The 24,171-nt window shown below is 44.4% G+C and overlaps 1 protein-coding gene across 5 annotated transcripts in view; it reads right to left on the bottom strand.

Annotated features, from left to right (window-relative positions):
- Positions 1–249: 249 nt before the first annotated feature.
- The window catches only part of CARD11 (caspase recruitment domain family member 11), a 184,482-nt gene continuing 160,560 nt past the window's right edge, over positions 250–24,171 (bottom strand). For all 5 annotated transcript variants that reach the window (XM_042853132.2, XM_065560141.1, XM_042853130.2 and 2 more), the window contains 12 exons: positions 22,565–22,617; positions 20,554–20,686; positions 19,733–19,934; positions 14,344–14,470; positions 13,029–13,269; positions 12,297–12,393; positions 11,098–11,187; positions 9,639–9,771; positions 8,881–9,060; positions 5,975–6,099; positions 4,950–5,065; positions 250–4,409 (listed from right to left, as the gene is read on the bottom strand). In XM_042853132.2, coding sequence (XP_042709066.2) covers positions 4,205–4,409; positions 4,950–5,065; positions 5,975–6,099; positions 8,881–9,060; positions 9,639–9,771; positions 11,098–11,187; positions 12,297–12,393; positions 13,029–13,269; positions 14,344–14,470; positions 19,733–19,934; positions 20,554–20,686; positions 22,565–22,617 — 1,702 coding nt within the window. In that variant the 3' untranslated portion in view covers positions 250–4,204. The remainder of the gene's footprint in view (positions 4,410–4,949; positions 5,066–5,974; positions 6,100–8,880; positions 9,061–9,638; positions 9,772–11,097; positions 11,188–12,296; positions 12,394–13,028; positions 13,270–14,343; positions 14,471–19,732; positions 19,935–20,553; positions 20,687–22,564; positions 22,618–24,171) is intronic.

A 24,171-nucleotide genomic window follows, 5' to 3' on the forward strand; every position in this document is an offset into this window, starting at 1 on the left:
TAAAAAAATGAACATAAAAATGTCAAAACCAAAAATCAAAACATTCCATTCTGAAAATGTCAAAATGGAATGTTTCAACATTATCAAAAGGCTTCATTTTGATGTAATGACATTTCATCGAAATTATCTTCCTTCTGTGGAATGTTTCCATTTTCCACTTTTTGGTGGAAAACCATACCATTTTGAAAATTTTCGACCAGTTCTTCTTTTGCAATTACTTAAGGGTAAAGAAATACATTTTCCAACAGTTCATTTTTCAAAAAGATTTTTATTTCCTGGTTCTGTAAGTGTTCTTAGAGAATAAATAGCTCATCAAGTGACAAGGCAATTACCTTGGATGTTGGAAATCTCACCTTTTCAATTTAAGATTTTGAAGAAAGTTGAGACATTTTCCAACTTCCAATTACAACTTGTATTTTAAGAGTTTGATGTAAACTTTGCTTACTTACTATAGGCCTATACAAATCAGATGCATCTTCAGTAGAGATGGCCTGAGCCAAATCTCCAGATTCAAACCCTGGATTCCAGTTTGAATGTGGTATTGCAGCTTGAATGTTTCTTTAATGGACTGCCTTACTGATATTATTTACTTGTATTGTGGTAGCACCTAGAAGCCCCAATATTGGATCAGGACCCCCATTGTGCTAGGGGCTGTACAAATGAAGAACAAAGAGAAACTCCTTGAGCTAAAGAGCGAACACCCTGACATTTGGGAAAGCTTGGATTCTAATCTGGATTTCAAACCCCCACACTCAGGAGAGTTCAGACTGGGATTTTTGGCCCATCTTTATTCTACAATAAATTAAACCAATTTCCAATTAGTTGTCTGGTGGGCAATTTGCTTAGTTATTGCTCCTAATCCCTTACAAACTCTGAATAAATGCTGTCTGCTACCCAAGGATGATTAACAGATTGGCTGTGCTCAAAAGAATGTCTGGGTGACTGAGGGAGGTGGGGTTGGTCATTTGAAAAGATACATCACAAATAAGAACTAGATGAATCAAAAACCTGGAACTGAGCCCCTGCTCCAAGGGTGGATCTCAAACCTATCTCTGGAGCAGGCGGAATTTGAATACAGATGCTGAACCCCCTCAAATTTGGAAAAAACCTCATTCACATTTCAAGCCTGCATGTTTGCATATGTGTTGATACCAGAGGTTAGGTTGCCCCATTACAGAGAGGTGACACTTGGATCAGGATCCAGACCCTCAGCTGGTGTATGTTGTCATGGATAACTCCACTGACTTCAATGAGGCTATGGCAATGTACACCAGTTCTGGCTCTGCCCCTTGAGTTCACATCTGCGGATCGGATGGGGAACAAAGCTTCCAGCCCGTCTCCAGTAATTCAGCCTGGAAAAATGGATGAGGATTCCACGTACTATACAGGTTGCCAGACATCTGTGTAAAGCAATTGGGTGTAGTAGAACTGGGAGCTCTGCCTGTTGAGCTACGGATGACTCCACTAGTTCACACCAGCAGACGCTCACAATTCCTTACAATATCAACAGCCTTGGAAATCCCAGCAGGTGCGTTAAGGTGCCAGGAGACTGCATCACTTCCATGGAGTCACTCCTTTTACAAAAAGAATTCGTTCTATCATCTCATCCAACCTCAGTCTCTATTGCCACCTTCCCATAGTCTCTGCATAAAGATGGTTCTACGCTAAGCCTTGCGGTCTCAGGACATTACAAATACCTGGAAAATGCCTGATATTGCCTTCAGCTCTTGTAAGTGACAAATGCCCTCTAGAGAATCATGCAATGTGCTGAGTTCACCAGTTGGTTGTTACTCCCTGCCACAGAATGGTTGCATGTCATTGCATATGTATACTATAATCTGTAAAGAATTTGAGGATTACAAACTACTAGTAGTGGTATAATCTCTCTACTCCCCTACACTGCAGAAGAGGGCAGATTCCCAACGTATGGAGTAGGACAGACAACTAACTATTCTCAGAGAAATACTTGCTATGAACAGCTTTTCAAACATTAATGATGTGATGGGCACAGTAGCAGGGAATGAGAGGGAAAATAGGCAATGATTTCTATAAGGTACCATAAGAAAAAAAAATAAAGTACACCACTGCATGTGTAGGCACAGTCTGGCAAGCTGACCAGGACAGAAAAAAGTGCATCACCGTGGAGAGGTACCCAGCACACAGGAACATCAGAGACACCTTCCAAGGAAAATGCAGTCACTCATCTAGCAACTGTGACAGCGCCAGATGTTTGGCTTGGGCTCTGTGTGCCTTTTTATTACCAGCTGCTGCATGCTGGCCTGAAGCACTGAAACCAGGGACTTTGGATGAGCACAGGAACAATGACAACTTTCAGTGTAGAATCCATCTAAAAAGGGAGGCGAATGGGGAGGCATGGATGACTCAAGGGAAAAGGGACGTAAAGCCACAGGTCACGGTTTCATTTATTCCAGGTCAGCAGTGGTGCACATCATATTATTGGAAGGTTGCTGTGAAAATTAATTTGGTGGTTTCAATCCAGTGCCTAGTGTACAGGCGTAACATTTTCAATAGCACATAGATGACAAAGGCACTTATGTCCCACTGACTGTCAACAGAAGGCAGTGCTTTGAAAATGGGGTCTACGTTCCTAAGTAATTTAGACACTTTTGAAAATTTTACCCCAGATGTCTACAGCTGAGTGTGATACTCATTGGTTCCATGCTGGCAATCATGGCAGAGGCCAAGGACTGAATGGGTCACGAAAACTGAACTTCCACTAGAGGAAGAACTTCCCCGATCATCCTCTAAAAATGGCCCCTCCTATTCAGAGCAGGCATGTTGGCAGATGGCAGCACAGGGGAAGCATGTAGGTCTCTGGGGTAAATGCAGACATCCAGTTTCCAGGAGTGCACCAAAATTCATCTTCTTTTTTCTTGCCACGTCCCTATTGGAGTCAGCGACTTTTATAGCCTTCTTCCAAAACTCATGATTGTATGCCCGGCTGTCATGAAGATTGGTCTCTCTGAGGTCTACAGATATTTGGTCTATGTACCGAGTCTTTGGTCTCCCCTTTTGTCCTCTTCTGTCTACAATCATTGCAAGAGCCATTCTACCGATATAGCTCTCAGGTCTCCATACCGACTTAACCTAACCTTCCTCAACTTGTCTTCAGTTGTGGCAACCCACATTAGGCCCCTTACAACCTCATTACATTTCCTATCATGGAGCATCCAACCATTTGACAATCTCAACATCTTCATGGCGGAGAGCATACTGATTTCCTTTCTTGTGGCTGGCCAAGTCTCTGTTCCGTAGATTAAGATGGGTTGAGTTATAGTTTTATACACTCTACCTTTTAACTCTATTGGCATCTTTTTGTCACAGAGAACTGGAGTCAGCTCCCATCGTTTGCACCAAGCAGCTTTAGTATTAAAATATGCTTTTGAAATTCAGGATTGAAGTCGTGGGACTAGTAAAATAACAGTAACAGGGATCAGCTAAGTGAAGCGTGGGCCCATTTGGAAAGGTCTGATTTGCCATTGGGGAGCTGGGAGTTTGCTTTGTTGAGGGTGCCAGGATGGCAAATTGCTAAACAGAACTGAGGTTTAAAAATAAAGGGAAAATAAATGGTCATTTTCATTAATGCCAGGAACAATGGTTATTTTCTTTCCTTCCCACATGACTGCACCTACGTGTACACACAGGGCTGTGTAGCTGCTGAGGGTATCAGTTGCAGTGTTTCTGTTGCTACTCGGCACCTTGCAGCTTCTCTAATGGAACATACTCCGCTTCTCACTTTGGACTGGGCGTGGGGCGCGCCATAGGTTCCATGTCCTTCAGCCTGACCCTGATCCTTTATCTCCCTATAGATTTCACTACTCTGGTCACGTCAGGAGATTAATGAGGTCCATCTTTATACATAATAAATTACCTCAAGCTCTCTCTCGAGATCTTTGGCCTTCTCGTGTGTTAAACAGCTGCCGACTCTGAATGGGGGAATCCGGCGCTATGCTGGTAGCAGCGTTCTCATCCATGTCCTCGCTACCTAGCATCTGTGACACTCACTGTTAAACACACAGCTCTGATTCCATTCGACACACAAATTCTGCCAGCAGAAAGAGTCCCCAGCCAGCAAAGATGAAACAGGAGCGGCCGGCACTGCATCAGAGAATTCTGAAAGCCCCAGCTCCACTTTACTGTGTCCTTTCATTGCCGCTGAGCTCCATTTTATTTGCTGCTATTTTTATAGCTGATCTTCGTCTATCCAGATGGTTTTACGCTGCTCTTCCCCAATCTTCTCCTTGATTATTCGGATGAGATCCTCAATACTGCTCCACATGTCTGCCTCTAGGGGGGCATAAAGGCACGGTAGTGCCTCCAGTTCTTTCTCCTTCTGGCGACACATGCGTAGGAACTCCTCCTCAGTCTCTGGCTTTGGCAACAGCTTCCTGCATCAGATGACCAAGCCGAAAATAAGCAAACTAGGGTTATGTTTAAAGTGAATCCTTACAATCTCCCTCTATCCTAGCAAGAGTTGATATAAAGAAGGGTATAGGAGAGCTAGAAAATGACAGTTTCTCCGGTCATGTCCTCTCCCACCAAAACTATCATGGAGAACAATGAAACAGTGCTCATTGTAGGGAGATTATCACTACTCCAGACCCAACCTTTCCCAGTAGGGAACGGCACAGGAGTGCTTAGTATGGGGGAGCACACAGATAGTCCAGTCCAGTGCCATCCTCTTGCAACAAACACTGCCATCAGGAGTGGTGACAGAGTGCTGGATTTGGGGCAACTCATAGCTACTACAGTGGTCATATTTCCAGGGAGGAGGGGGAGGAGTCATGGGAGGAAATAGAGACATACTGAAGTACTAGATTAGCAAGAAAAAGCTCTTCCCCCTCCCCGCCATGATAAAGTCATTGGACTATAGAGTTATTCAGTGACAAAGACAGAATAGCATATGTTCGAAAGATTTGATATGTTACCTGAACCTCTTGATGTTTTTCTCTGAGACTCTGATAAAGAGAATAATGGGATATATCTTGGCTTTGATTAAATCCTTTGTGCAGCTTATTCCAGCTTCCAGCAGACAATGCTTATTCTAAAAACATAAAGGCATAACAGGGTCATGAGGGAACATCCACAGCACTAATATCTTGTGATACAGACAGACATATCTCAACAGGGTCAGGTGAACTGCTCTTCATTCATCAGACCTGATGTAAAACCTTCACATCAAATGTACATTTCAGGTCCAGACTCCTCCCATGAATTCACAACTAGCCAATCAGACAAAAGCTAATTTTAGTACTCAGTATGAGAGCTCTCCTTTTGCAAAGGTTTAAAAATGAGTGACTCGATCTAAAGATAACGAATAAGCTAAAATACTATAAATAAAAAATAAAGTCAGACATATATTATATATTCACATGCACAGGTGTGGTCTTTGTTCAAAGAGAACATATACTGTAATTACTTCTGAAAAAACAACCAACTACTCACTTTAATCCTTCTGTTTTTCTCCACCGTGTAACAAATACACTGTATTTGAAGCTATCTCTCTGTCTTTGACAATGTTATCTTTATACTGCATATCATTGTCTCTCTCTGCATCCCAGTCTATCCTTTTCCTTGTCTAGGTCCCTGTCTCTCTCTTTTGCATTCACACACAGACAAAACAAAAGGGGGACTGACTAGGGAAGAGTGGGTAGGAAATGAAAGGGTATTTCACTCTATCAAGGTAGGCCATCACAGAGAGAGAGCACAAATGTAAAAGGATATGGCTAAGGATCAAAAAGAAAAGAAAAATAACTGCACAAAGCTAAAGCTATTTGGGGAAAGATAAATAGAAATTTGGGAACAGGATGAGAAAGGGAGAAAAAAGAAGTTACTCTGAAAACATAAGCCCTTAATGTGGCAGTTAATTGACCACTTTGTTTATGAAAAGCAACCCGCTCTGTAGACAGATTCGCAGATAGCCTAAATACTGGCTACATTCCACAACCCTCACCTTGGCAGTGACGGCCTCAATATTGGCAGGTACAATGCATTCATAGGTGTTTGAATTCTTCTCTCTGGAAAAGATGATAGTCTCTGTCCTTTGCTTCCTTAGGAACTCTTCCTTTGTTACAATATCTGGAGGGGGAGGGGGATGAAAGGAAGGTTAGCGGGTTCACATAATATGTGCACCTAAGAAACTGTCCAGCAGGAATTCAGACAGGACTCTGACGGTACAGTGAAAGAAGACCAAGCGTCTTCTTGAGTGCTGGTCTCATTTCATTCATTTAATTGAACTGAAGCCTCAAATATGGCTTGCACCAGTGAATTTCTGAGCAATCACCACAATACAATCAAGGCACCCAATGACAACAAGAAGATGCAGTAAAAACTATACCAACACCTAAAATCAAAGAGCAACTATGTTCCACAGCACCAAATCACAAGGCTGGAATATTACACAGTAGCTGAGACAGCATTTCACACAGTAATAGATTACTATATCACCACATTATTATTGGTGTTGCCATGGGGCTAAGCGGTCCCAGCCCGTTGTACTAGGTCTTGGACAACCACATAGCAGAAAGATGGTCCCTCCTCCAAAGAGCTTACCCAGCTCTTGTACTCATACTAAATAAACATTGCAAACCAAACTCTACAGCACTGTACAGAGCCTCGGAATCTGAAAATCAATCTGACTAGCAATAGACCAATTTCACTGTCCAAGGTGCATGAAATACAGAATAGTAAACAAACCATACAAATGGCAAAGAGTAAATTAGACTCTTAAAATTACTGTATTTATATCAGTCTAAGTTGTTCATAATAACACAGACCAGGGTACTGGGATTTCAGAACAGATAGTTTTTAACCTAAGACAGGTTTCAGAGTAGCAGCCGTGTTAGTCTGTATCCGCAAAAAGAACAGGAGTACTTGTGGCACCTTAGAGACTAACAAATTTATTAGAACATAAGCTTTCATGGGCTACAGCCCACTTCTTCGGATGCATATAGAATGGAACATATATTGAGGAGATATATATACACACATACAGAGAGCATGAACAGGTGGGAGTTGTCTTACCACCTCTGAGAGGCCAATTAAGTAAGAGAAAAAAAGGTTTGAAGTATCATGGTCTGGGGTCATCAGAACAGGCTGATCGAGGAGTCACCTGACTGAAGAACTGAAAAGCTATAAAAGAGCTCACAGGGAGACACTCAGAAAGTGTGGGCAGGAGAGGGGAAGAGGATGGACCGGCCAGCCAAAGTTGGCATGGGTGAGCAGGGGGAGAAGGCTCCATGCTTCAGAACACAAACCATGCACTGCAATGGAAGGATGCTGGATGGCCTCAAGGACTCTGACTCCAGCCCACAGAATGCTCCAGAAATGGTGGAGAAACTAAGGCAGTGCAATGCACATACGGTTTATTATTTGTGTATAGGGCTGTGTGTCTCCTGCTATTAAGAAAGAGCAATAATGTGTTAGAATCCTGTGCGACGTCTGTATGTGCTATGTGCTACACCTTACCACGTGCCCCCAAGAGGAAACCCAGAAGCCTCAAAACTGCAGGTGGAGATCTGAAAGAGGGTGCGTTTAAGCTATGGCAGGAGTCTGAGGGTGCATTTTGATTAGTTGCTGTGGAGTGGTTGCAACTTAAGCTGTTGCATCCCCGCTGGATTACTCAGAAGCACTTGAGCTTCAGCCCAAGACCCCACCAATGGGATAGCTAGCCCAAGCCTACAGTACCAATTAATTCAAGCTAGAGATTAGCGTGTGTGGATGGGAATTGAGTTAGTGGTCACAATCAAGTTATAACCCGAGATAACTGTGCTGTGAAGACATATCCTGAGGGGCCAGCACTGGTTCTAGGGACTAGGCTGTGCAGTCTAAGCTCTCGGGAGGGGGTGCCAGATTAAGATCTGTACTCTGAAGGCGTGTTAGGGATCCTAAACTGGGGGAGTGACTGTACTCTGTTCATAGTCTGCCGGCTTAAAACACAAGGGATTCAGCACCTCATAGCTGTCTGGTGAGTGGAACAGAGGTGGCGCTTAATTGGAACTATGACAGTAGTGTATCCCAGAGCAATCACGGTACAGCAGGGTTTCTCAAACAGGGGTCGCCGCTTGTGTAGGGAAAGTCCCCGGTGGGCCAGGATGGTTTGTTTACCTGCCCCATCTGCAAGTACGGTTGATCACAGCTCCTACTAGCCGCAGGTCGCTGCTCTGGGCCAATGGGAGCTGCTGGAAGCAGCGGCCAGTAAGTTCCTCGGCCCGCACCGCTTCCAGCAGCTCCCATTGGCCCGGAGCAGCAATTTGCAGCTAGTGGGAGCCGCGATCGGCCGGACCTGCGGACGGGGCAGGTAAACAAACCGGCCCGGCCCGCCAGGGGCTTTCCCTACACAAGCGGCGACCCCTGTTTGAGAAACCCTGCGGTACAGGATACTGCTTTGAATGGTAAACAGTTAACAAGAAAGAGTTTCATTCAAAAACCCAGTCTTTGGAGAAGATCAAATGCAAGATCTTCATGCCCTGGACTGGAAAGAAACCTATAATTGGTTGGAAGGAAGATATTCATCATTATAGCAACAGCTAGACACGAGCTGAGCAAAATGTCACATTACCTAGAGTTAAACACATTAGTACTGACAAAGAGCACTCACAACATGCCAGTCCCTGGAGTGTATCATGGCAACTATAGAACATACACATGTATAACATTCACAGACACAGCACCTCAGGACCATTTATGATGGATATCTCAGACAAATTCAGAATGTTCTTACAAACTGTCACATTGCAGGATCCGGAGGTATGCTGGGTGGTGACATGGCTCTGGGAGTCCCCAGCAGCTGGAATGTGTATGCCTACAGTAAAAAGGCTTGCTAAATTTAATACATACTGCAATCTTTTACACATTTACCTGGCTTGCACATGTTGAATTCCAAGGCACCTCCAGAATTGAGAAGCTTCTGCACCAAGGTCTTTGCAAGCATAGTGGGAGTGAAGAGGACCGGGCGCCTCCGGTCACAGTGGATTGGTCGCACCAAACTATAGGGGATCAGACTTAGGCTCTTATTGATTTCACTTTCTGAATCCAAATCTGGGTAAAGAGGAGACCGTTTACAATCTAGTTTGTTCTTCACCAGTACTGGGAGAAGGATGTAGAAGAATCACATACATTAGAGAAGGGAATTGCATGGTTGGTCATCTTATCCATCCCTCCATCCAGAGCAGTACTGTTCCCTACAGTATATTCTCCAGTGCAATGTCCAGTCTAGTTTTAAATGACTCAAGCAATAGGCCCCTTGTCATTTTCCTTGGGAGACTATTTCACAGCTAAATAGACCACTCAGTTAGACATTTTTCCTGATTAACAGCTTAAATTTTCCTTTGTTTAACTCTAATTCACTACTTAGAGTTATACCACCTTGAAGGAAGAACAGGAGAGAACCTAGGAACAGTTGTCAACAAAATAGGACGTTTCAGTCCAGTGGACTTGTTTTCAAGAGCTATCTTCCCCCGACTCTCCAGAAAATTCCAAGGATTGAGTCACATGCAGAACATAAAAATTAGATATGGAAAAGGCCTAGGACCTGATTGTGCACTGCCTTCCACTTGTGTAGTCATTTAACCTATGTCAAGTGGGCGTAAAATCCTGTCGTGCTGTTATGTCCTTACCTTCCAGTTTATCAGGCAACAGCTTCATTGCTTCAGAAGAGGTCCGGGCCAGACTGGAGGAATAGCCAGTGACAATGCGGACTCGCTCATTGCTGTTCATACGTTTGTATTTGTTTTCAGACCTGCTAACAAACTGAAAGAGCAAACAAAGAGGCTTGACCCCCCACCCATTGTATGGAATTATATTCTTTATTCTTCCACATATTTGTTTGCTCCATGTCCCCTTCCATTATCTACCAGATTTGAATTACCTCTGTGTCTAGCAAAAACAAGGCTACACGTTCACCAACCCTTCCACAGAGATGCTGGCTGAATTCCAGGGCTATTTTAAACAACGTAGATCTGACCTTCAGCTTTTGTTATTCCCTTGTGGAATTCTTTTCCTCTTGTTCTCTCTACTTATGAGTCATGTTCTATTTCTTTCTCAAAACCCTCCGGCATCAACAGAGTTACTACAGATGGACTCACTGGGGAGTAGCATGCCCACTACGAATGTTAGCACAGCAGTTCCAGAAACTACCCATTTCTGTACCCTTACCTTATTGCAACCCCCAACTTTTAGCTTGTCAGCACTCAACACTTTTTTCCTATAGCAGAATTTAACACCCAACAAAATGCTTCTTTCATACACCATCCACCCAAATATTCACTCCCCCACCTGTGCATTCTCTAACCTTCCCAACCACACCCTTGGGGATTTTTGTTAATAATGTGCTCTTTAGTCTAGCAGAGAAAGGCATAACATGGTCCAATGGCTGGAATCTGAAGCTAGATAAATTCAGACTAGAAATAAGGTGCAAATATTTAAGTGAGAGTAATTAACCATTGGAACAATTTACCAAGGGTCATGGTGGATTCTCCATCACTGACAATTTTTAAATCAAGATTGGATGTTTTTCTAAAAGATCTGCTCTAGGAATTGTCTGGGGGAAGTTCAGTGACCTGTGTTATACAGGAGTTCATACTAGATAATCACAATGGTCTCATCTGACCTTGGAATCTATGAATCATACCATTCACCCACCCATTTGCCATCCTCTCCACAATATCTGCCCTTCCAATTAAAAAACTATTCTCTTCTGGGATTTCATTCTCCTAAGTACCAAGAGAGTTAGTCTGGCCAAGAGAATTTATTGTCATGCTTCAGATGAGGTCCATTTTAGCCCTTCAGAGCAGGGCTGTATGATATATCCAGATTATATTAATAATGGAGATGAGAGTATTAAAAGCTAAAGGTCCCGCATGACAGGGACAGTTAGAAAGTATAAATCAATCAGATTTCTTATATGTTAAAGCTCTTTGTTACAATCATAAGCACTTGGACAATGTCTCCAGCACGGGAAGTTAGACTCTGAGAGAACATGATACCTGAGAATATCACCAAGAGATATCTGACTCAAAACTCCCAGTGAAAAATCATGCTCTGATGTTTTGTAGAGGAGAATTTTAACTTTATTACCTGTATAATTTGTCCCAAAAGGAAGCTTGCACGGGAGAGGCGAGGGCTGGCTTTGGGGTCATTCTGTGCGTCCTCTGGCTGCAGTGTATTCTGATAAGAATTGTACAGGAAAAGATCAATTTCAGTAAATCGTAGCATCCAAAAACCAAAACAGGCCTTGAGCAGCTATTCGGCTATTTACAGTTAAGGAGATAGGGACTTGTTAGCATTCATACCCATTACAAAGTTAAGGAGTATTCTGTGCAAATTACAGACCTAGCACTGCCTAGGCTGAGAAACTCTGCTCCTGTTACTACTTCCCCACATGCCTCTCTTCAGAGGAAGTTCTGTGACTGTGTCTGCACTAGAGATTTGACCAGAGGCCACCTGTGCAGTGACTAGTTTACTGTGGGATGGCAGGGCTATTTGCATCCAGTCATGCTTTTATGCCAGTGATTGCCGTCTACCCTGACACTTGATCAGAGGAGACTGGAGGACCATCTGGTGCTTTGCCTTGTTTGAAGTCTAATCCAAATGGTGATTGTAGCATCTCTGCATTATTGGAAGCATTCTTATATGTGGTCCCAAAGTGTGTTAAAGGAGTGCTAGGTGCACACAAGGTGGCTAATACAGCAGAAAACTAATGTACTAGTGTACATAATAGGAACTCTTGGGGCTAAAGGAATAGACTTAACCCAGTATCACTGTGAGTAGGGCGAAAAGTCTGAAGACTTGATGCACAGAAGATACAGTAATCCCACTTCTCTGCATGGGATATACTTTTGGAGGAGACAGATTCTTTGGGCCTGGGACAAAGAGAACTCTAAGGGTTAGACGCTTGTTCAAGATAGGAGAGAAGAAATTCTGATTATTAGCTCTAAGAACACAGCTTCTTCCCCATGTACGATTGAGGGAAAGACCTTTGGAAGGTTAGAGGTGTGGAAGACTTAAAGAGACTAGAGACCAGGTAGAGTGGATATTAAACATGTGGAGACTTCTCACTGTCAGCATCAGGAGTTAAAATTATACTGGAGCTAGACTCGGAGCAGGAAACACTGTGGGTAAAAGGAATGGAGACACAAGACACTTATCCACAGAGTGGACCAAAGGAAGCTTACAGACAGTGATTCACAACAGGAATGTAACGTAAAGATGAAGTAGTGAGCAATAAAGAGTGCTGGAGCAATTGGTGTGGAAAGACCCGGGCTGTGGAGACCTACCCGGAGTGCTCGAAGAGTGTTGGATGAACTTTCCGTCTCATCCCTGCTGCCTCTGTGCATCAATCGCTGTAGCTTCACCAGAAAGAGCTGCTGGGCTCTGCAAGAAACAGTGAACATGTGGATCAAGAAGACGCATTTGAGATCATCTAGAGGAATGCAATGGTCAATGTTTGGGAAAAGACTAAAGAGAACGGGGGAGGATAGTTCAGTGGTTTGAGCATTGGCCTACTAAACCCAGAGTTGTGAGTTCAATCCTTGAGGGGGGCCACTTAGGGATCTGGGACAAAATCAGTACTTGGTCCTGCTAATGAAGGCGGGGGGCTGGACTCAATGACCTTTCAAGGTCCCTTCCAGTTCTAGGAGATAGGATATCTCTATTAATTTAATTTATTTAACAGCAACGAGGAATGGATGAATCACACAGTGAAGACACGGAACAAAATAGTCAGCAGGACTGTGGTACACAGCTGAGGAAAAGGGGGTCTCCATTGTACATCTTCCTATCCTGCTCTCTGAGAAACCCACAGTCTCCTAATAAAATCTGGGGTCTCCCCCTCAGAACCCTTATGCTCACATGCTTATGCTTATGTTGCAACCAAACACCCGTCTTGACCACCAACTCTGAGAGTTGCACCTCCCCCCATTATAGCAGGTACTGATTCACACAACAGTGCTCATATAGTTGCTGCTCATGGTCAGTCACTGTCCTATTTCAGCCTGCATTATGCTCACCTGCTGTAGCTGGGGATGGTCCCCATTTCCAGGTTCCTGTCAGTGAAAGGGTCAACTCTGGCACACAGCCACTCACACTTCCCCTGGTACATGGTGTCAAGAATATGCACAATCTCATCACACTTCACCGACAGGGAGCAGCAGTCCAGCTGGCTAGAGATGTTCAGATTCAGACGGATGTGAAATGAGTCCCCTGACGTGATCAATCCTTCATCCAGTTCCGACAGCAGTTTCCTGTAACCTGCAGCAACAAAGGAAGGAGCCAAGCATGGTCAATCTGTGGCCAAGTGCTGCTGTATTCCTAGCTTTCAATGAGTAGACACTGTTGTGGTGGAAGTTCACCACACTGAAATCCTAGTTTAAATTGACAGGGCACTTCTGAGAGGAAACTCATACTGCTAGAGTGTTAGTTGGAATGGTCTGGGAGCAGCTCACGCTGCAGGTATCACAGTCCATAAGAGATTCCTGTTGTAAGGATACATTTAGGCAACATCATTTCTGGTAGGTTTTATACAAATCATCCATAAAACAGTGAACTTCCCAACAAAGACACAGGCTGAAAAGCTTAAGCTGCTATACTTAATCCTGCAAGTATAACATGAGTTCTACCAGGTGGCCTAATGGCAGGCTATTCGCTTCATTAACAGCTGTAACTAGCACTCCCACAATCTGTAACATGCTTTATCTGCAGCCAAGTGGTGCTCAAAAAAGGGTGATATTCTTTTCTACTTAAACATCAAAGGAAAATCAAAGAAATCACTTTCAGCATGATCTGTACAACTGAATTCCCCTGACCAGGATAAAGAAGGGGCCAACATAGCTACACAAGTAAAAAATGGGTTTTGGAATGCAATTTTTAATCCAAAATACCAAATTATTACTACAAGCCATGATCATTAAAACCAAACTCCATTCAGCCGTTAAAGATAAGATAAAAGTGCAACAGTAATAAACAAAGTAAACTCCAAAGTGTAACTGTTAAATCAGACTTTAGAGGTGTAAAAGAAAACGTAGCACACCATGTTACATCACAGAAAATAGTACACAAAAATCATCTGGCACATTGTGATTATTGTCTCCAATGACCCACCCACTAAGCTCTCCAGACTCTTGGGATGACAGATGTATGGGCTATTTCTGCTTTCAGTTACATTGGTGTAAATCTGGGGTAATTCTATAGAAACCAATGGATTTACCCCAGGTTTACACCAGTACAACTAAAAGCAGTGTTTGGCTCAGTGAATTCTGATCTAGCAGAGGACGTGCCTTAACTAGAATTCTGGCAATCTGTGATGAGCCAAACTTTAGGTCTTACCTTCATGGTTTGATTTATACTGGAGTGTTACTGGTCCACTGCACCTCTGAATTGTCCAGTGTGCTTCTTCCTTTGTGCAGGTATCCAAGGGAACGCTCTGATTTTCCCCTTTGATGCAGCCTTCCAGCTAGATGAAAGAGATACTCTTAGCTGTGAGCTCAGTGTGTGAGACAATTATGCCACCCATTACATTCTGTAGTTTCTTTCTAGATTAAACAACCTGCCTATTTTTGCTAGCAATGCAATTACATTTAAATGATTTGTCTGTAGCTTCTTTTCTCTCCTCTGGAAATTCTAGAAGTTGGTGGAACTGTAACTCCATGATAATCCATGTTTCCCCAGTAGGAGTCACTACTGGGAATGGTATAGGGATGATGGCTTTAGGGTAAGCCAGCAGCTATTCCTCACCCAGCTTCTCCTATCAAAAGCAGCAATAGGGAAGGGTGTAGCAATGCTGGTGGCGGGGGGAAGCTCATAGTATGTCCAGTTCCTGCAGGAATCATAGTAGGGAATGGTGCACAAGCCAGGGGGCTGAACAAAACCACAGAGCTACCACAATGACAGCTTCTCCAGGCAGAAGTGGCTACTGGGTCTAACAGTTTTAAGGATAACAGCTCATAGACTCGTAGACATTAAGGTCAGAAGGGACCATCATGATTATCTAGTCTGACCTCCTGCACATTGCAGGCTGCAGAACCTCACCCACCCATTCCTGAAATAGACTCCTAGCCTCTGGCTGAGTTACTGGAAGTCCTCAAATCATGGTTTAAAGACTTCAAGTTACAGAGAATTCACCATTTACACTAGTTTAAACCTGCAAGTGATGTGTGCTCCCCATGCTGCAGAAGGCAGCGAACCCCCCCAGGGATCTCTGCCAAGCTGACCTGGGGGAAAATACCTTCCTGACCCCAAATATAGTGATCACTTAGAACCGGAGCATGTGAGCAAGACCCACCATGCAGACACCTGGGAAAGAATTCTCTGTAGTAACTCAGAGCCCTCCCCTTCTAGTATCCCATCTCCAGCCATTGGGGATTTTTGCTACTGCTGTTGCAGATGGGCCACATGCCATTGTAGGCAGTCCCATCATACCATTCCCTCCTTATCAAGCTCAGTCTTGAAGCCAGTTAGGTTTTTACCCCCACTGCTTCCCTTGGTAGGCTGTTCCACAACTTCACTCCTCTGATGGTAAGAAACCTTCACCTAATTTCGAGCCTAAACTTGTTGTTGGCCAGTTTATATCCATTTGTTCTTGTGTTCACATTGGCGCTTAACTTAAATAATTCTTCTCCTTCCCTGACATGTGTCCCTCTGATGTATTCATAGAGAACAATCAGCCTTCTTTTGGTTAGGCTAAACAAGCCAAGCTCTTTGAGTCTCTTCTCATAAGGTAGGTTTTCCATTCCTCAGATCCTCCTAGTAAGCCCTTCTCTGCACCTGTTCCAGTTTTAATTCATCTTTCTTAAACATGGGATATCAAATGTGACATTCCATACCTTGTGGGAGTGTCCTGTAACCCCCATATTCCTCATTTTTATATGATTGTGATCTTACATATAAAGCATGCCTTATAAGGTATCAGGGGAAAGATTATGATCTGCTGAAAGTCATTTCTTTATCCATATATGTATATCATTAATGCATATGAAGTTATGAGAATTGTGTTGTATGGTTGTCACTAAAACATGCCGTAAGTTGGGGAATCAGCCAGATATTAGCTCCCCAGTGGCAACAGCAAGGAAAGTAACCAATGCCTGGTCGGGTGTCAAACAACCCATCAACAACCATTGTCCAGCAAGGGAACTACAATTTAATGACTCACCTGCATGAGGCCACACCAGGGGAATTGCTCAACCTTGCCCGGAGACTCAGTAATGCCCACCAGACATGCCTGGACTTGTGTATCCCAAGCACATGGGACTGAGGTTATAAAACAGAACAGAGCAGGCCCATGCTTCGCCTTTCTCCTGTCCCCACCTATGTTGCAAGCAACCAAGACACTCGGAAGAAGACTGAAGACTCCAAGAGAGGAGACTGGCCCAGATTTAAGGGCCAATCAGTATATTAAGGACTGCAATATCCAGTGGGGTGAGAAAAACTGCTTAGTTTAGTTGTTGCCCAGTCTAATCGGGTTGAGAGTTTAGACTGTGCTTATATTTTGTTTCTTTTGGTAACTAACTCTGACTTTTTGCCTATCGCTTATAGTCTCTTAAAATCTATCTTTTGTAGTCAATACATTTGCTTAACTGTTTATCTTTACCAGTGAGTTTGCCTGCAGTGTGTGGTGAATTTGCTCAGGTTTTATACGAAGCCTGGTGTATATCCGCTTTCCATTGATGAAGTGGAGAACCAATTAATAAATTTGCACTGCTCATCTTGCGCAGTGCAAAATGGTATATTCCTGAGGTACAGTGCTGGGAGCTGGGGGGATTTGACTCTGGTGCCTTTCTCTGTGTGATTCATGAGTGGCTCTGGGAGCATTCATGCAATCTAGCTAGGTGTTGGGTCTCCACATGCAGTTGTGCTAAGTGATAACAGCCCCTGGAGGGATTTGCTGCTGGTCACTAGCAAGGCATTGTGAGAGGCAACCCAGGCTGGAGAGAGTTCAGGGGGAACAGCGGTCCCACGGTCACAGGCTGCACCCCGGGAATCCCGTCACATCCAGAATTGCACACAATATTCCAGATGAGGTTTCACCAGTGCCTTGTGTAATGGTACAAACACTTCCCTGTCTCTTCTGGAAATACCTCGCCTGATGCATCCTAGGACAACATTTTTCATGGCCGCATCACATTGACAGCTCATAGTCATCCTGTGATCAACCAATACACCCAGATCTTTCTCCTCCTCTGTCTCTTCCAACTGAAAAATCCCCAGGTTATAGCAAAAATTCTTGTTCTTAGTCCCTAAACACATGATCTTGCACTTTGCACTATTAAATTGCATCCCATTTCTATTACCCCAGTTTACAAGGTCATCCAGATCTCCTTGTATGATATTCTGGTCTTCCTCTGTATTGGCTATACCTCCCAAATTTTATTAGCACACTCTCACTTGTGTCAAGATCAGTAATAAAACTGTTAAGTAAGATTGGTCCCAAGACCGACCCCGAGGAACTCCACTAGTAACTTCCCTCCAGCCTGACAGTATGACATGTTGTTGTCTCCCCTTTAACCAGTTCCTTATCCAGCTTTCAACTCTCATATTAATCCCCATCTTCTCCAATTTACCTAATAATTTTCCATGTGGAACTGTATCAAATGCTTTATTGAAATCCAGATAGATTAGATCTACTGCATTTCTCTTGTCTAAAAAGTCAGTTATCTTCTCAAAGAAGGAGATCAGGTTGGTCTGGTAAGATCTACCTTTTGTAAAACCATGTTGTATTTTATCCTGATTACCGTTCACCTCTATATCCTTAACTACTTTCTCTTTCAAAATTTGTTCCAAGACCTTGTGTACAATTGAGGTCAAACTAACAGGCCTGTAGTTTCCTGGATTACTTCCCCCTGCTTTTTTAAAAAAATAGGAACGATATTAGCTATTCCTTTCTCCATTGCTGTGTCCATTCTTACTTGATTTTCCTTCCTCTTAATGTTAAAATCGGACATGGAGATTACATGAGCTTCTCCCAACCATCTCCCCCCGAGTTCCTAGTTTAAAGCTCTTTTAATGAGTTGTGCCAACCTCCATCCCAGAAATCTATTTCCCTTCCTACTCAGGTGGAGTCCATCCCATGAGAACGGTCTTCTGTCCACGAATGCCTCCCAATGGTCAAACATCCCAAAGTCCTCCTTATAGCACCACTGCTTGAGCCATCTGTTGATCATCATAACTTTGTCTCGCTTTCATTCTCCTCCTCTAGGGACAGGCAGAATCCCTTTGAACATCACATGAGCCTCCATTTCCTTATATGTTCCAGTGAGAATCTAGCTGTGTCATTTGTTCCCACATGAAGGATAATCAGTGCATTCTTTTTTGCTTCCATTAGGATCCTCTTCAGCCTCAAGTCCACATCCCATATCTTAGCTTCTGGCAGACAGCATACCCTCTGGTTCAGCTCTGGTGACAGGCGTGTCTGTTCTTCCTAGTAGGGAGTCCCCAATCATGTAGACCTGCCTTTTTCTGGTGATGGTGTAATTCTCCGGCCTTCCTCCTGTTCTTTCTGGCTGCGAGTCCTCTTGTCTTCTATTCTGCCTTACAATCTTCTGCAAGTCATCCTGTATCGTCCTGGGGCTCTGAACTCTGGTTATCTCCATTGACTCTTCCCCTCTTCTTGTAGGACTAGCCACTCTTCTCTTCTTCCTTGCCCTCCCTGCTTCAGTTACAGCCTGCTTTGCCCCTTCTTCGTTTTACAACTCAGCAAACCCATTCCTGAGCTCTATTTCTCCTTCACCAGCCAGGCTTTTCCTCAGCCTGGTTCTTATAGTCACATGCTTCCACTGATCACTCTCCTCACCCATCAGGCTCTGCTCTGAGTCCTTTGAGTCCAGCTTGCATCTGCAAGTCTTGGCTTTTCCCTTCAGCCTCCTCTTGCCTTTGCTCCATCATCTGCTCAAATCCAGCTCGAAACTCCACCATAGTTTCCCCACATCTCCATGCCTCGGATCTTCTCTTCCATCAGCTCTATCAAGTGGAACTTCATACAAACGAAGTTTTTTCAGGTACCCACTGTAGGATCATGTACATCCCACAGCTTCCACATCCGGTCATCTTTATTGTCTCTTCCATGGCTTGGGTCACTACCACTGCTGCCTCTGTACCTGCCATAGCTTTCCCGCCTAAATTCCTGTCAAGGAACAAACAAACAAACAAACACAGACCCAAACACCCAAACAAACACCAGATCAAAATCAGAGGACCACACATCCCTACCCCTAACAAACTCCCACTCAAACTCCCCTGTTTACAGCTCTGTTTGCTGCACCTGTGCCACTGGCTGACTGTTTGGCTGCCTAATCAGGGCTCTGTTTCTCTCACAGCACGCTGCCTCCTACCAGCCTCTACAAACTGAACAAGAGAAAACAAACAAACAAGCAAACACACAAGACAGAGATGACAGGGAAAGCTCACAGCCACTCCCGTGCTAGTCTTTTCCAAGGGGTATTACTATAAGGAAAGGTGTAAAAGGAGGTGGCAGTCACTCCTGTCCCAGCTTCTTCCAGATGGAGTGATTGTAAGCTGTAATTGTGCAGGTGTCTGGAAAGCCCACAAATACCCCCACTTCCAGACTCACTCAGCAGGATTCCCGATTGGATCTAAAGATGTAGGAATATTGGCTGCAGAGATGCTCATGTTTTGTCATTACTAGGGAATTAAAAGAAGAAAAAAGAAACAAAGGGGATTAGTGCAATAAGCACACACTGTTTGTTGTATGGTTAATGCTCACCAGAAGCAGCTGATGTCCCTCCCGGAGGCCCGCTTTCTCTGCTTGGGATCCCAGCTTGACAGAGCTGATGAAGCTTCCTTTGTCATTCCCCCCCAGCAGAGTGATTTCTGAGTTGAGGCTGTCTCCATTCAGTGTGATGCGCTGGATAGTGTGGCAGGAGTTCTTAATGCGACCAACAGACGTCACAGAAGGACGGAAAGGTCTGTGTTCATGAAACAAATAAACAGCTTAGACAATGCAGTTCTCAGCTTCTCTCAACTAGTCTGGGACCAAAATAGAAATTCTCCACTCAGGACAAATGTGGGGAGGGAGCGGGGCATGCAAATGAGCTTTCTACATTTATCAAGCGCTAGGATCTAATGACCCCTGAGAAATCTGTCCTCTCTGCTACAATACTACATAAGTTATACTAGAGAGCAGCATCTGGGCACCTCCTAAATGCTGAAACAAGACTGAACAGCCTCAGATGTCTGATGGCAGAGTGAGCAGTGAGACAACAAGGTCACTAGGATAAAGCTGTTTTCTTCAGATCACCTTCCTCCCCTGATTTTTCTGAGATAGTCATGATAGTCAACCACAGTCTCAGTTTGTAGGATAAATGGTCCCAACATAACGTGTTGTGTTGCTGCACTGTGACATGAGGACATAAGGAAGCGAACTGCCCATGCAACATTGTGATATCACCATGTCCTACGATATCCCATCCTCTGAGATTCATGGAGTGATCTAATATCTTGCATTTAAAGATGGCAACCCTGCCGTGGGTAGCCTTTCTACCCCCAGATCAGCCTTGGGCAAATAAACCAGCATCCCCAAAATACCTTTCCAGAGAGAACTTCCTAAAAATGGAGCTGACGTGCTCAAGGTCATAGGCTTCCATGCCTTCAGACTGGTGAGAGGAAGAGGAGGAGTGCACTGAGGGAGCTCCATGCGAGTATCTGTCATGACTCTCATCTGAAAAAGGACACAAAAATCAGAAGGAATTCCAGATGCCATGAGGAAACAGAGACTGGGGAAAGGTGCAGACGGAGCTGATCCCAGGGCAAGCCTGAGGTGGGGGGATGGGGGAGAGACACATTATTTTGATTCAGAGCAGGGAATGGGTTCCACCAGCCCTGGAGGCAGGTATGAGAATCCCCCTCATCCAAAGTCTATTCGGTCACTGTCAGCTTCATATTTTTGTCATGCTGTCTATTAAGCCTGGAATGGTCACCTAGTCCTTACCAGCCAAATGCGCTCTCTCTCCTCTAAATCAAATCCCTCCCTAAGACCACTTCTTCAAGCAATAGCTCCTCCCTCCTTCTCATCACTAATCACCACCTTGCCTTTCCTCTTCTGAAACGCAAACCTGGGCTTTTTCTTGTGCTTTTGTGTCTCATCTTATTTAGATTGTTAAATCTGCAGGACAGAGGATGCCTTGATATCTGTAAGGCACCTTGTAAATTAGCAGTCCCACAGAAATGGTTTTCGATAAATGCTCCGGCGCCACTGGAACAGTGACAGAATGATGGCATGTAACAATCCCTTTGAGAAATTCTTTACAAATATTAACTAACGCTCCCAACAGCCCAAGAAGAAAAGCATCATTATCCCCATTCTATGTAGGGATAGACTGAAATACAGAGTGGTTTAGGGACATGCCCAAAGATCACACATCCATCCTGGACCAGAGCCAGGATTAGAACTCAGGAATTCCTGGTTCCCAGTCCCTTGCTTAGTCCTCACTACCTCTTTCTCCAACAGCCAGAAACCATTCCCCATTCCCTATAACAACTCCTGCTGGGATCAGAGAGCTGCTCCACAGCCATTGCCCCTACACCACTTCTCATTGTGACTCCCACTGAGAGAGGTTTGGACTAAATAAGCTGCAGCTCCCTCTACAGCCAGTGCTCCAACATCATTTTCTAAAATACAAGGTTCAAAGGTCATTTGTTTCCTTTTCAGCACTGAATGTCCCTTCTGGTCATTACAGTCCCTGGATTTGGCAGAACCCAGCACAGAGCTTCGACCTCAGAAGGCCTGCCTACTGGGGTCTACTCCATACGAAAAAAAGAAAATCTTGTGCGGATTGATTTGGTCTTAATTGTTACATTTTCCAAAAGGTGTGAGGGTGGGAATCCTTTATATCCCGGCTGCGGTTCTACCTGCGTTAATGGAGGTCAGTGAACGTCAGGCATCCCTCTCCTATCCCAGTTCTGCCTGTGATAATGGAAAGCCAGTGCATATCATGTATCCTCCTTCCTCCAACCCTATGTAACGCCGACAGACCCCGGGAGCAAACCTCGGGGGCTGAATGCATGAGCCTCTACTGCATGAGCTAAAAACCACATGGCTGTTAGCTAAGACTGTAACAGACTCATTAATCTCTCTCTAAGGGTACGTCTTCACTACCCACCGAATCGGCGGGTAGTGATCGATCTATTGGGGATCGATTTATCGCGTCTGTTGTAGACGCGATAAATCGATCCACGATTGCTCTGCCGTCAACTGCGGAACTCCACCGCAGCGAGAGGTGGAAGCGGAGTCGACGGGAGAGCGGCGGCCGTCGATCCCGCGCCGTGAGGACGGGAGGTAAGTCGAACTAAGATACGTCGACTTCAGCTATGCTGTTCTCGTAGCTGAAGTTGTGTATCTTAAGTCGATCCACCCCCAGTGTAGACCAGGCCTAAGTGGTCTCGGTGCCATTAGATGGGACAGAACACCACACCCAGGAGGTGTTACACCTTTATGTGATCATAAGGGCTGGTGGATAATATCTGAATCTGGTGAGTTAAGGAATCACGATCATGGATCAGAGCTAAGGTTACAGACTGGTAACCTCCCCTTACTTACCATCTAGTTCCAAAGTATCATAGCTAAAGCTGTCATTGTCCTCCTCAGCCAGGCTGGAATTAAAAACGAAGAGAGAGAGAGACTTTCACTTTTCAAAATTCAGCAGGTATCGGTAGACTCTGACAGAGGAAGCTCTGTGATGGAGGAAGGTGTTGGAGGTGGCAGGTGAAACAGCAGGACAGTGCCAACAGACGAAGCTTTACAGACACATGTGGCACAGGGAAGAAACAGGAAGGCTGCATAGGAAACATTATCTAGAGAGGCCTGTGGAGGAGAGAGAGGTGTGGGAAGCAGCAGGAAGTTTCAGAAGGAAGAACTGTTAACAGAGAGGTAATGAAGGTTCTGACAGGTGGAAGGAAACTGTGGTCTCTGGTGGCCTGAACTGGTTGATCTGCACTTACTATTTCAGTTCTTCTTTTGAACACTTTGATACAGTGCATGCATAATACCTGCTTTAGACTGCAATGTGCTTTATTCCACACTGGGTCCAAAATGTAAGGGACGGGCTTCAAGTAGAGCAATAAAAATGATTTATTTTGGTTATACCTTTGAAGTGCACTTGCAGTATTATAACAGCTGCACAGGTCTTTCTGAGGGACCTTTGACAATGGAATGTCTGGTGAAATCAGAGGAATGTCTGGTGTACCCGGCTACGTGCAGAACCTCCAACTCCACAACCTTCGTCCAATCCAAATCCCTTTGAAATCAGTAAGATGCATCGCTTCAATGGAAGTTGGATCAGGCACCATGACAAAATACTAGCCACTTCAGGTCTTGCTGACATCTTTACTAAAAATAAAAATAAGGGGCCAGATTGTGATTCCCTTACAGTGACCGAACAGCATCTTCCTCCACAATAGGTGGCCTCACAGGGTCTTCTAGAGGCGGGAGTAAGATGCTGCTCATCATGAAGAAGATCAGCCAAGATTAAAAACAATGCAGCTTCTGTCTCTGGTGTTGACTCTGACTTACAGCCTCGCTGCTGCAAAAAACACAGGCCCAGCACATGGTCGTATCAGTCATTCCGAGACCTGGCAAACTGGTACCAGCATCGGGCTATTTAGGGCATTGCATTAGTTGCCTTTTTGGTAATAGGCTTTCCTTTTTAGACAGAAGGTAGAGGAGAGGAGAGGAGAGGAAAGAGAAGAAATAAGGTGGGGAAGGAAAAGGACACACAGGAGATGACAAAGTCTCACACCCAGCTTGTATTTGGCATTAACCGGAGTCAGTGGAGATGGTGCTGTCATCTGGTCCCTCTTTATTGGCCCAGTTAGGACATCTTTCAGGATAGGATGATAAAGGTCAAGGGGGTCCCAGGAGATGGAGGTAGCCATGATGATGAGGCTTGCTCCTTCCCTATCTCCTGTCTTTTCATCAGCGAGCTTTATGGTAGCCAGCTTACCCCGCCATCCCAAAGTCTCTTAAGGACCCCAAAAGAGAATGATGGAAGGAATACCCCATCCCCTCATTATTCTGTCCAACAATTAGGCCTATTTTCCAACACATCAACTTTGGTTCATTAATTTCCAGTCCCACACTTCTCTTGTTTACCAGGCATGATCTTAACAGTCCTTGAATTATATTAATAGGCCCTTTTGTTTAGATTA

This window comes from Chrysemys picta, chromosome 10 (assembly GCF_011386835.1).
Source record: "Chrysemys picta bellii isolate R12L10 chromosome 10, ASM1138683v2, whole genome shotgun sequence".
Lineage (NCBI taxonomy): Eukaryota > Metazoa > Chordata > Testudines > Emydidae > Chrysemys > Chrysemys picta.